Source organism: Chiloscyllium plagiosum, chromosome 29 (assembly GCF_004010195.1).
Source record: "Chiloscyllium plagiosum isolate BGI_BamShark_2017 chromosome 29, ASM401019v2, whole genome shotgun sequence".
Classification (NCBI taxonomy): domain Eukaryota; kingdom Metazoa; phylum Chordata; class Chondrichthyes; order Orectolobiformes; family Hemiscylliidae; genus Chiloscyllium; species Chiloscyllium plagiosum.
The window spans coordinates 28,760,692-28,774,681 of NC_057738.1; the positions used below are offsets into that span (position 1 = coordinate 28,760,692).

The following is a 13,990-nucleotide window of genomic DNA, read 5'->3' on the forward strand; positions in this document are numbered from 1 at the left end:
CTGGAAGTTTGTATGTGACAAAAAAATTGGTGATGTGGTAAATAATGAAGATGAAAGCCTTAGATTGCAGACAATATTGGTCAGAACAATGGCAAATAGAATTTAATCCTGAAGTGTGTGGCTTTGCATTTTGGGACGACTAATGAGGCAAGGGAGTACACAATGAATTGTAAGACCTGGGAAGTACAGAGAATCAGAGGGCCCTTGGTGTGCTTGTCCATAGATCCTTGAAGGCAACAGGATAGGTAGATAATGTGGTTAAGAAGGCCCATGGGATACGTGCCTACTTAGTCAAGGCATTGCATACAAGAACCAGGAGGATATGATAGAGCTGTGTACAATGTTAGTTAGGCCACAGCTGGAGTTATGTGTGCAGTTTTAGTTGCCAAACTATGGGATGGATGTGATTGCACTAGAGGGGATGCAGATGAGATACACCAAAATATTGTCTGTACTGGAGCATTTAAGTTATAAGGAGAGATTGGATAGGCTGGGGTTGTTTTCCATGGAGCAGGACAGCTGAGGGGGTACTTGATTGTGGTCTTAAAATAAAAATGTAAACTTCTCCACTTAGTGATTAATAACAGAGTTAAAGTAAGGAGCAGGAGTTTTAGAGGTGACTTAAGGAAGATTTCTTTCACCCAGATGGTGTTGGATATCTGGAATTCACTGCCCCAGTGTGTTAGAGGCAGGAGCCATTACAACATTTAAGAAGTGTTTCGCTGAACACTTAAAAGCACCATAACATAGGGTTATGGACCAGATGCTGGAATACCAAGCTAGAATGGATTAGTGCTTGATGGCCCGTGCAGACATGATGACCTAAAAAATCCCATTCTGTGCTATAAAGCTCTATGATTCTGTTAGGTTTTAGGAGTTCAGCTCCCTCAGAAGAAGGGAACACTTCTTTTCTTACACTCTCACTGTTGGTCAAACATTAAGTCCCTGTGTAACAATTTCAGGCTCAAATCTGTTAACTATTTACTTGAAAGGCTGCTGTGTTTCTAGAACTGTGATGTCAACATCTTCTAATTGGATTAAAGAACTACAAGTGCTCAAAATCTCTAATAAAAACAGATATTGCAGCAGAAACTCACCAGGTTTGGAGTGCACAGAAAAAACTGAGTTAACATTTTGGGTCCAGTGACCCTTCTTAGCAACTGATTGTAGCCAGGAAATGTTAGTATGTATACTGAGGACAAAATTGGGTGGCGGGGAGGAGTAAAGGGGTAAGCGGTAGGTGGAGACAGAGCCAGAGGTGGGGGAGGAGGACAAGCAGACAAAAGGATGGATGACAGTAAAACAGGGAGAAAGATAAGCTGCTAATGGAGACCTTCTTGATGTGAAAATGGGTGGTCTGTGCTGAAAATCATACAGTGATAAGGCCTGGGTGTTGGGATGGGTAAAGGACATGGAACAAAGAAGAAGAAAATTATTGAACTCGATATTGAATCCTGAAGTCTACAGGGTCCCCAAGCACAAAATGATATGCTGCTGTTCCAGCTTGCACTGAGCCTCAATGTAGCAGGGCCTGAGGCAAAAATGCTGGCTAGGGAACACAGTAGTGTTTTCAAGTGGAAGGCAACTGGAAGCACGTGGTCATTTTTGAAGAGAGAACATAGGTGTTCCACATTTATGCCTCATAGAAAGAGGTTCTGGTATACAAGCTTTTGAGGGATTTTGAAATTTGGAATGTGAAGCGTACTTGCGAAAGGTTCCCGAAACCACTGCTCCATTAGAGCTTTCCTTATGCCTGGGTGCTTTTATTGTCTCATTGATGGAAATTGCAGGCTTGACCACTACAACAGAACCTTTCATTTATGTAGCATGGTTAATATGGTAAAGCATCCCATAGCTCTTCAGAGAAACCTTATCAAACCTGATCCATGACTCCCAGGCACGTATAAAGATTGATGATCAAAACAATGGTCAAAGATGTAGGTTTAAGGAGTATCTTGAAGGGAGCTCTGAGAAGCAGAGATGTTTAGTTCCCAGGCTGTGGGTTTAGGCAGCTAAAGACACTTTTACCAGTAGTTCAGTTTTTTTTTTGTTTTTGTTTTTTATTTGTTTCCGTTTGTTTTTATTTTAAGTTTGATTTGTCCTAAGAACTGGGGAAACAGAGGGAGGGAAGCCCAAAGACTTGGCTTTCTCTCCTCCTGTAGTGACTCATGAACTGGTCAATAGAATCTGACTCGACACTGCTGGAACACTGAAGTAAACTGAAGGACTTAACAGTGCCTCAGCTCTGTGAGAACTATCCTGGCTCAGGCCTCTGTCCAGTTAACAGGTCGCATGGCAGATGACCCCTCCCATGTTCCACATCCAGCCCCAACCTCCTTCCCCTCTCCTGTTGCAAATGACTTCTTTCTCTAAGCCTCCACAACTCATCACATGCAAACTTTGGTGGATACTTACATCCTGATCTGACCACCTCCCGCTCTCCCTCTCCTTTCTTTGATGCGCCATTGCAGATAGATCCTTCACGTGTCACTGCTCTCCAAATGGAGGTGGTTGATGACTCTATCCTGCCCCACTTCCCAAGCCAAACTCCTCCCTCTTGATGGTACGGTGTGAGGATGGGTGATGGTGCGGGTGTGAGACAGAGCTCTAAGACTTTGGAGTAGGTGAGATACGCACACAGCCTTCTCCAGTTCTAACCTCTTCAGAATCCATCCACATAGTGGGCCAGTTGAGGAGAAATCCCCAGACTGAAGGTAACTTGCTTCTAACACCTACGTTCATATGAGTTCCACAGCAGCCAACTTGAAACGTGTGCCACTGGAGGTGAATACAATTGAACCAGATTTCTTTGCTTGGCTCAGGCCCTCATTCCTTTCCTAGTGGCTAGGATTTGGGCCTGTGCTTTTTTCCCTTTAGCTGTGTTTATTGAGCAAGAAGATTTTATTAGCTAGCTCTGCTGCTTGGCATTTTTTAGTGGATATTTTTATTAATTGCTCATTCTGTGAAATTATCCAATTATTGATTTTGACATTTGTTCTGGTCAGCAGGTTGTTTGTTTTCTTTCTATCTTAACATTTTGTTTAAAATTGACTTTCAATGTGGTATCAAACCATGTCTCGGGTATCTGATGTTGGCTTTCTTGCTGAAAGGGAATAAGAAGGTGAAAGAAGTTTTTTTTTGAAGGCCAACAAAAGGAGTTATTTTTGCTCAACTAGAAACAGGAAATTTTGGAAATGCAGAGCGGATCAGACAGCATTCATGCAGAGTCCAATACCTTTTTGTCAGAACTAGTGCCAATTGTGGACCTAAAGCATTGACTCTTTTCCTCTCTCCATTGATGCTGCATTTTGTCCACATTTAGGATTTCCACCATATGACTATCCAAGGCTTTATAAATTTGGTTAGTTTCAAGGCAAATTAAGAAAACATTTACCAGTCAATATTTTTTTGTTTAAAAACCTTGTAGATGTTGCTGTCCAGCTATTGCATAAGGCCAGATTCAAAGGAATGGAGCTGGTTATTTGTTGTGAATGACCAAGCCGCGTGTAATTGTTTGACAAAGCTGGGGTTAAAAATGGCGAGGAGGGGAAGGGAGTGGAGGTGCAGTGGGGGTCGTGGCAAAAGAGCAGAGTCCATGATGTCTCTCCCCAACCCTCCCACCACTTTGAAATCTTTTGTCCAATATCAAAATAAGTCATTGACATGTAGGATTAAGCATAAATGTTATTACTGCATAATGATTCACGTACCACTCTCTATATGATTCCCTCTCATCTGCAATTGGTGTTTGAGTTTTTATTAGTTGGAGTTTCAGGTTCTAAATCACATGATTAATCTGCTCCCTAATACATAAATTAATGGTTATCACTAGGAAATGATGTAATGTCACTTATTTATAGTCTGTTTTTCATGATATATACAGAAGGAAAGAGATAGACAGATACAATCAAAAGCAATGAAGAAACTTTGCATGACGCATCTTTCACAATATATCAGATCATAAAAACAGATGTTCACTTAAGTGGTGAATTATTGCTACAGAGCCAAGCTAACTGAGCTATTCTGCTACCTACAGATGCTAAAGTGACTCTTGGGAGTAACTCAGCCACAGAAGTATCATTCCAGATCTTTTGACGGTATACTGAAACAATGCCCATTTATAAGGAACTGTATTCTCTGAGCTATATTACATGGTTAGCCATTATTTGAGGTTACAGAGGATGTCTGTTCTTCAGTTAGAAAGATAGTCAGGTCTTAACATGTTGTGCATCAAAAATAGTGCAGAAAGGTAACTGGTGCATAAGCCTCCCTCCTACTGATACCAATTCCAGCAATCTCTGCCCCCATCTACATTAAAGCGGTGTCATCAGCTGTGTGCACCACCAGTCTGCAGAGATCTGCAAGCCTCCACCTTATCCAGAAATGTGACTCTTAACTTGACTGGAATGTTCTTTCCCTCCAGCCAGTCAAAGACTGCCATCACACACTTGTTTTGAGAATGTTACTATTAACCAGGAATGTGAATCAATAATCTAATAAGGACATTTCTTTTTGTCAAGCTGCATTCTTCAGTTTCTACTGATTTCAACTGAGCTGAGATGACCTGATCTGTTTCTCTTCATTGTTAGATTACTGAAGTGATGGGCAACATTCTGCACGTGCAGACTAGTCTGCAGAACTTTTGCATCAACGTCTGATCCCTACAGAGGAAGAGCCCACACTTAGCACAACCTTACCAAGATGTATAGTACAATATTCCCACATACAGTGTGAGGTCATGACCCTCACGATCGAACCCAAATCATTGAGTCTACAAGATCTGCATTTGTTTCACTTGCTTCCCTTAGATCCTCAACTTGAGTGAAAATCTTCTTAAAATATTTCAGTGTTACAGAATTATAGAATTCAGCCTTCTTAAACCAGGCGATAGTGTAAACTATCCAAGTCACGCCATACCCTTGTTGCCTCCCCATGCTCCTACAAACAAGTGAACCTCTATATTCATGCAAATGTCTCATTGCCCTTTCACCATTAATCACTCACCATTAATCTGTTTTCCATTCGTCAGTCCATTCATTGAAAAACTTATTGCTCAGCGGTCAGCACCACTTCCTCACAGCACCAGGGACCTGAGTGATTCCAGCCTTGGCTGACTGACTGTGTGGAGTCTGCGCGTTCTCCCTGTGTCTGTGTAGGTTTCTTCCGGGTGCTTTGGTTTCCTCCCCAGGAAAGATGTGCACGTTGGGTGGATTGGCCGAGCTAAATTATCCAGGGGTGTGCAGGCTAGGTGGTTTAGCTATGGGAAATGTGGGGGCTACCGGGATAGGGTGTGGGCTGGGTCTGGATGGGATGCTTTTCGGAGGGTTGGTACGGACCTGATGGACTGAATGGCATCTCTCTGAGCTGTAGAGACACTATCATAAAAATAACTTCCTTATGGATGTAGGTCTGCTCACTGAGCTGGAAGATTCATTTTCAGACGTTCTGTCACCATACTAGGTAACATCTTCAGTGAGCCTCCAGACGAAGCTCACTGAAGATGGTCGCCAGTATGGTTGCGAAACATCTGAAAATGAACCTTCCAGCTCAGCTAGCAAACCTACATCCAGAACCTCAACCTGAGCTACAAATCTTCTCTAAATTTGATAGTTTCCTTATCTCAAGGCAATTGTTTATCATTTCTAAAGCTGTCTCCTCTGGTCACTAACAGTACTGTCATTTCTCCCTTATTTACTATTTAATTTTTGACATCACCATTAAATGTACGCATCATTAAAAGGCATGATTCCAGCCTCCGTTTGCTCTCCAGGTTACTGAAGCCCACATTCCCTTTAAGCTCATTAATTTTCATTCCTAGCCCTTGCTTTTTCTGCTACTCTGTGGTGTAAAGGATTGGCGTAGCTATTCCACCTGAAGCCTAATCAGTGGATGTTCGGCATGCTTCCTTTGCATTTGGACTGTGTCGTGATTTACAAAGCGGAGGATTTCCTATGAATTTTTACAACATTATCAACTTGTCCCATGAGATTCAAAAGTATGTGACCAGCTCGTGCAGCTCCTTCACCCATGTTAAGATGGTACCATATTGTTTATGTTGCCTCCATCTCTGTTCTTTTGTGTGAAATGGCTCACTTCACATTCCTCCAAGTTAAATTTGCCATGTGTCAGCCCATTTCAGCAGTCAATGATTCAGCAATCAATGACCCCCCCAAAAGTCAGCTGGTATCCTTGCCACCCTGTCTTTATTCCAAGTTTTGTATCATGTGCAAAACATTGACTGTATGCCCCCTCCACCCTTGTCCAGGTCATAAAGTATACAATGCTCTAAATGCAGTCACCTGGACCACATCACTATATATGTCTCTCCAGTCTGAAAAGTAATCATTCGTCATAGAATCCCTACAGCGTGGAAGCAGGCTATTCAGCCCATTGAGTCCATACCAACCCTGAAAAGAGCATCCCATCCACATCCTATCCCTTTAACCCTGCATTTCCCATGGCCAATTCACCTCGCCTGCCACACCACTGGTACTATGTGTAATTTCCCATGATTAACCTAACCTGCACGTCTTTGGATTATGGGAGGAAACTAGAGCACACTGAGGAAACCCAGGTAGACAAAGAGAGAATGTGCACACTCAACACAGACAGTCGCCTGAGGGTGGAATTGAACCTGGGTTTCTGGTGCTGTGAGGCAGCAATGCTAAACCACTGAGTCACCATGCTGTCCTAAAGAGCACTTTATAATCATCATGCTATACTTTGTGTCCCATACTTAATTTTGTATCGATGCTATCACTGCCCCGTTAATCCCTTGACATCAGGATTTCTAACAATTCATTCTGTTGCATTTGATTGAATCGTATTGGAAAAGTTCATGTGCAAAACATAAAGCATTATTTCTTTGAAGAACTCTGTTAACCAACTGCAATTTACCTTTAAAGAATTGGTGTTAGCTTTAATTTAATAACTTATCAGATTTAGAAGAGAGAATTAATTTTGTCTTTGAATATGACCTTTAGTATTTTCCTCACCATGGATGTAAACCCTGTAGGGCGTTACACCATACTTACCCCCCTCCTCTTTTTAATGATCTATGATAGAGTTTTGCTTTATCTTTTGAATTTACCTGCAGACAAAATAATCATTGTTAGCCAAAACAGTGATGCTTTTTCATCATGTAAAAGAGATCTAGTGCCTTCTAACTCAAGAAAGGGTAATAGCTATTTTATATAGCAAAGTGCTGTTCTGTATCAATATTTTTAAAGGACTGTTTTAAAATGTATCAATCCAGATACAGATCTACAGGTATTGAAAAGTATTAACCTCTGCTTGCTATATTTCTAATGATTCTGAGATTATCAACCCCTAGCAGTGTTTTCAACAATGAAAGGAAAATACCGTACAATTAAATCCTCAAAAGGGTAGTTTTTTTTAAAAACACTTTTAACTGTTATAACTAGCTGTTCTTGTTTATGGTAGTAAGCATAGATTCATACACAGATCTTTAAATGATCCACTTTGAATGATATTTAAATAATCCAACAGTCATTGGGTGCACTGTTGAAGCTAATTTTTCAAAAGGGAGAATTGATTGGATGTTAATTTCTTCACCATTCAACTAAATGTCCTCTTTGGATTGATTATTTGAAAAAATATCTAATTGTATAATTTTTGTGCTCAAATGGATATTGCATTGCTTCCATTAAGTGCCACAGGAAGCACTGAAGCTAGAGATAATTAGTGCAACCAGTACATATTTTCTAAGATGCTGCAAAGAACAATGAATTAATTGGGCATTTAAATCATTTCAAATATTGTTACTTAAAGGTAAATGTTGATCAGGTCACTGAACAAAAATTGAGTGAAATCCCTGCTCCCCTCCATATAACGCCATGGGATCTTTAAGATTCACCCAAATAGGCAAACATGGCTCCAGTTTAACATTTGGAACTGAAGAATGTTTTGAACAAAAACAAGTATTGTATTTGTATTGAAAACAGCCTCCGAATGTTACAAAGCATTTTACGGTCAATTAAGTACCTTTTCAAAGTGTGCAAAATTTGGGCCCCAGTTTGCTTACTGCAACATTCCACAACAGCAACAAGATGATGGATCAGATCATTTGGCTTTTAGGTGTCAGTGAAGGGATAAATATTCCTTGCCCGCTCAAAGGGCAGAATTTGTATACACAAAAATATCTATAGTTCGTCAGCATGGAAGTGCCAGCCTTTTTAGTTATCTGAAGCTTTATTACATTTATTTGTTGAAATGCATACTGTTCATTGTGTGCAAATTGTTTATGAATTGGATGTTTTTCCTTCAGCCTTCATTCTGTGGTTTGCAAATTGTGACCATGAGCTTCAGTTACTGCTCTTTTGAATTGCTTCAGTTGGAGGTTCCTTTACTGATCATCATCTCATACATGTGCATATTTTAAAATTGTATATGTTCAGTTTTACATCTTATTTCCAATGTGTTTAGGATCTAATTGTTAGCTTGCTTTATTGATACCCTAGTTTATGTATGATAACTATACTTGCCGAATTACATTATTTCCTTAGTTGGAAAGTACTTTGAGATGCCCTGAGATCATGAAAGGTGTTATGTGAATGCCAGTTTGTTTTCTTTCTTAAAAATGGATTTGTTCCAAGTTAGACCAACCACTATCAGCTGCATTACCACCCAGACTTAAGCACAAATTTATCAGGAATACGAGTTTCTCTTCTCAACCATCATCCAGAGAAGAGCTGCACTATTTAATTTGTTCTTGAAGTGCATCAGCAGTGCAGATGGTCCTACACCACATGGACTGCAGTGGTTCCAAAAAAATGGCTTACTATCATCTCCTTCAGGCCAATTAAGAATGGACAATGAACACTGGTCTTGCCAGCAATGCTTTCAGCCACTCTCTTTGCATGCATGTGTAGGATTTCAGTAATTTTCTGTTTTGAAGTCATCCCTCATATTTATAAACTTGTATAATTAACTTGACCCACTGCCAATTTAAACATTTTTGTAGTTTGCTGAATTACCTTTGCTATTTCTGTCGGACGCTTTGTACTAGGAGCTCTTTCCATTTCAGTCATTGTAAGCCGCATGTACTTTTTATCTTAAAACCTCCAATTCACTGCTGATGTATTTGATGTATAAAAACTATGGGATATCTTAAATAATCTTCTTAATTTGTTTTTAAATTATGTCTATAGTTACACAGTATTATCATAGTTTGCTACAGAATCACTATTTCAGCTCAGCACAAAACAAAATTTGGTAAGTTCAGATGGAGACTGATGGGTGTTTAGTGAGCTCTGACTGAACAGGCATCTGAGCTACTCTTTTTGCTGAATTGTATTTTTTATTGTCAAAAAGTAAATGCAAGGAGTAAAGTGATGAACTTTATTCAGTTATCAGCTTATAGCTTAGCCAGCACCAATCAGTACTGACTGCCATCATGTAATATGGGTTATGTGTTTCCATCCATTCTTTATATTTCAGGCCAGTTTGCTATGTTTCTAATTGTTGATTTTTATTCCTGTGTATTATGACATTCCTCTTCACCACCTTTTCCTCGTCCCATCTCTTTTTCAGACTGATGACGAAGATGATGGTGAGGTATGGCAGCTGTATGTGATTGCGGTGACCACTGTCTTGTGGGCACAGATTCTTACTAATATCGTGTTGATTCTAACTGTTGTTATCACAGTGCACGGCTAACATGAGCCAATGGCAAGCCAGGCCCTCATGTTGAATCGCACTTCTTCAAATAGCATTAACCTATGGTAGTGTGTTTGAGTGTTTTGACAGTGTTATTTCACATGTCTTAATGTCTGGGGAGCTTCTGATGCACAAATTTGTTGGTTTCGATTCTGTCCAGATGTAGGTGTAACAGAATTTCCTCAAACTCTTTTCAGATGCCTGTGTTCAATATAAACTTTTCATGTCCTTGTTTAAACTGGTAATGCATATTCAGATATCTGTGTGTGGAATTCCTTTGCATAAGATGTTACTTGGTTAAGTTTTCCACTTTTTTTTCTTGTTGCATATCAATTCTTTGAGAGAATTCTTTCCTCAGTACTTCAAAACAATAAAATCCCCAACTAAATCTCTCTGAATATCTGACCGGCGTTATGCTTGTTGTATTTCCATATTTATGCAGCAAGAAGATACTCAATGCTAAATAGATAATCTGTTATTAAAAACACAATTCTGTAAGTGGTCCTGTTGATCTGGTGCTACCTGAGAAAAGAATGATGTTTAGAAACAGGCTGACAGATTTTTTTTTATATGGATTGTGGTTTCACAAGGCAGACAGTTAATGGGATGAAGGATTCGCAATATCTCAAACAATGCTTCCATCTTCAAAAACTCAAATCTGTTTTCATGTCATGATTAAAAGTAAATACTTTCTCTTAATTTTCATTTATTGCAAATGAAGGTCTTGTCTTTAATGTAGTCTGTGAACAATAACCAAATGTGTGAAATTATAAGACACCCACTAAAATGTGACTTGGGTTTGACTGAGGGTGATCAGCTTGCGTGGCTGTTTTGGATGAATAGTGCACTGATATTCCACTGATCCCTCCCATACATTTATCTTGATGAAAGAAAAATGTCGTTTAAAAGCTTCGAGTGCAGAAGGAGATTGATCAGTCAACTCTCTGTACCATCTCTTTGTTAAAGAAATCCAAACTTTATCTCTACTGAGCTCCTTCCCTGATCCCGTTCCAGCACTGTATATGAGATGCAATTTTAATTGGGTTTAATGATGAATTTAATAACACTGAGCCAGAATTGGCTGCAGTCCAACAAAGAACGGTGCCCACCTGTTGTTAGGTTTGTGCCTCCCCACCTATGTGAGCATTTGCAGAAAGTAGGAGATGAAATTCATGTGGTGCCCTCTACGTGGCATGTGGTGACTTTGTGAACTGTACAAGCAACTGTGAATGTCCCAATCAATTCGTCAATCTAACAGGTTAACATAGAATACAGAGCCTTGAGCAAGGAATGCAAATTGGATTGGATTAAGACAGAGACAATAAAGATGAGCAAAAAGTTCCAAAACTGAATTTGAAAAAAAAATCCGCAACTATTAAAATCTGTGGCAATGAATCTCCACACTTGTAAAACTCAATTTTCAAATCCTGCAACTTTTATTTTGTCATTTAAGACTTTCCACGTAGACTGAAATGGAGAAGGCCTAACAATTTTGAGGTTTTTACTCTGTATTTAAAATGTTCATACAAGGGCATAATATTATCCGTGATGTTTGAATTAGGTTGGCCAGAAGATGCAGTGCTGTTTTTGTGCATAGGAGCAGCGCATGGAGGATTTTAAGATTTACTCATTTAACTGAAGTTAGAAACAGGAAAGGAGAGGTCACCCTGTTGGGAGTTTTCTATAGGCCTCCGAATAGTTCCAGAGATGTAGAGGAAAGGATAGCAAAGATGATTCTCGATAGAAGTGAGAGAGACAGGGTAGTTGTCATGGGGGACTTCAACTTTCCAAATATTGACTGGGAACACTATAGTACGAGTACTATAGATGGGTCAGTTTTTGTCCAGTGTGTGCAGGAGGGCTTCCTGACACAGTATGTAGACAGGCCAACAAGGGGCAAGGCCATATTAGATTTGATACTGGGTAATGAGCCCGGGCAGGTGTGAGACTTGGAAGTAGGTGAGCACTTTGGTGATAGCGATCACAATTCTGTTATGTTTACTTTAGTGATAGAAAGGGATAGGTGTATACAACTAGGCAAGAGTTACAGCTGGGGGAAAGGCAATTACGATGCGATTGGACAAGATTTAGAAAGCATAAGATGGGAAAGAAAACTGCAGGGGATAGGCACATTAGAAATGTGGAGCTTATTCAAGGAAAAGCTACTGTGTCCTAGATAAGTATGTAACTGTCAGGCAGGGAGGAAGCTGTCAAGCGCAGGAGCTTTGGTTTACAAAGGAAGTGGAGTCTCTGGTCAAGAAGAAGAAGGCAGCTTATGTTAGGATGCGATGTGAAGGCTCAGTTAGGGCGCTTGAGGGTTACAAGGTAGCCAGGAAAGACCTAAAGAGAGAGCTCAGAAGAGCCAGGAGGAGACATGAAAAATTGTTGGCGGATAGGATCAGGGTAAACCCTAAGGCTCTCTATAGGTATTTAAGGAATAAAAGAATGACAAGAGTAAGATTAGGACCAATCAAGGATAGTAGTGGGAAGTTGTGTGTGGAGTCAGAGGAGATAGGGGAAGCACGAAATGAATATTTTTTGACAGTATTCACTCTAGAAAATGACAATGTTGTCGAGGAGATTACTGAGATACAGGCTACTAGACTAGGTGTGATTGAGGTTCCCAAGGAAGAGGTATTAGAAATCCTGCAGAGTGTGAAAACAGATAATTCCCCTGGGCCGGATGGGATTTATCCTAGGATTCTCTGGGAAACCAGGGAGGAGATTATCAAGCTTTTGGCATTCATCTTTAAATCGTCATTGTTAACAGGAATAGTGCCAGAAGACTGGAGGAAAGCAAATGTGGTTCCCCTGTTCAAGAAAGGGAGTAGAGACAATCCTGGTAATTATAGACCAGTGAGCTTTATTTCAGTTGTTGGTAAAGTGTTGGAAAAGGTTATAAGAGAGCGGATTTATAATCCATCTAGAATAGAATAATTTGATTAGGGATAGTCAGCACGGTTTTGTGAAGGGTAGGTCGTGCCTCACAAACCTTATTGAGTTCTTTGAGAAGGTGACCAAACAGGTAGATGAGAGTAAACCGGTTGATGTGGTGTGTATGGATTTCAGCAATGCATTCGATAAGGTTCCCCACAGTAGGCTATTGTACAAAATGTGGAGGAATGGGATTGTGGGAGATATAGCAGTTTGGATCAGTAATTGGCTTGCTGAAAGAAGACAGAGGGTGGTGGTTGATGGGAAATGTTCATCCTGGAGTCCAGTTACCAGTGGTGTACCGCAAGGGTCGGTGTTGTCCACTGCTGTTCGTCATTTTTATAAACGATCTGGATGAGGGCGTAGAAGGGTGGGTTAGTAAATTTGCAGACGACACTAAGGACACTAAAGTTGTGGATAGTGACGAAGGATGTTGTAGGTTACAGAGAGACATCGATAAGCTGCAAAGCTGGGCTGAGAGGTGGCAAATGGAGTTTAATGTGGACAAGTGTGAGGTGATTCACTTTGGTCGGATTAACCGGAATGCAAAGTACTAATGGTAAGATTCTTGGTAGTGTAGATGAGCAGAGAGATCTCTGTGTCCAGGTACACAGATCCTTGAAAGTTGCCACCCAGGTTGATAGGGTTGTTAAGAAGGCATACAGTGTTTTAGCTTTTATTAATAGAGGGATTATGGTTATGCTACAGCTGTAAAAAAAACTCTGGTGCAGTTCTGGTCACCGCATTATAAGGATGTGGAAGCTTTGGAAAGGGTGCAGAGGAGATTTACTAGGGTGTTGCCTGGTATGGAGGGAAGGACTTGCGAGGAAAGGCTGAGGGACTTGAGGCTGTTTTTGTTAGAAAGAAGAAGGTCGAGAGGTGACTTAATAGAGACATATAAGATAATCAGAGAGTTTGATAGGGTGGACAGGGAGAGCCTTTTTCCAAGAATAGTGACGGCGAGCACGAGGGGGCATAGCTTTACATTGAGGGGTGATAGATATAGGACAGATGTCAGAGGTAGTTTCTTTACTCAGAGAGTAGTAAGGGTATGGAATGCTTTGTCTGCAACGGTACTAGATTCGCCAAGTTTAAGTGCATTTAAGTCGTTGTTGGACAAGCATATGGACGTACATGGAATAGTGTAAGTTAGATGGGCTTCAGATTGGTATGACAGGTCGGCGCAACATCAAGGGCCGAAAGGCCTGTACTGCGCTGTAATGTTCTATGTTCCTGCATATCATTAGCCTGAAACTTTTCAGATTTCTGCATAAAATAACTTTGAGCACCAAATATCCACACTGTTCTTGTACTAAATTCTGCTTCTTCTTGCAAGCAAGTGGGAAAAAAAAACTTTCTTGTTGCAATAATGGGAAGT

At 40.4% G+C, this 13,990-nt stretch overlaps 1 protein-coding gene across 17 annotated transcripts in view; it reads left to right on the forward strand.

The window, feature by feature from the left end:
* The window catches only part of LOC122564459 (FH1/FH2 domain-containing protein 3-like), a 650,002-nt gene that overhangs the window by 618,923 nt on the left and 17,089 nt on the right, over nucleotides 1-13,990 (forward strand). For 14 of the 17 annotated variants that reach the window (XM_043719360.1, XM_043719365.1, XM_043719368.1 and 11 more), the window contains one exon: nucleotides 9,553-9,576. The exons of the other annotated variants lie outside the window; for them this stretch is intronic. In XM_043719360.1, the coding sequence (XP_043575295.1) occupies nucleotides 9,553-9,576 (24 nt within the window). The remainder of the gene's footprint in view (nucleotides 1-9,552; nucleotides 9,577-13,990) is intronic. 17 annotated transcript variants of the gene reach the window in all.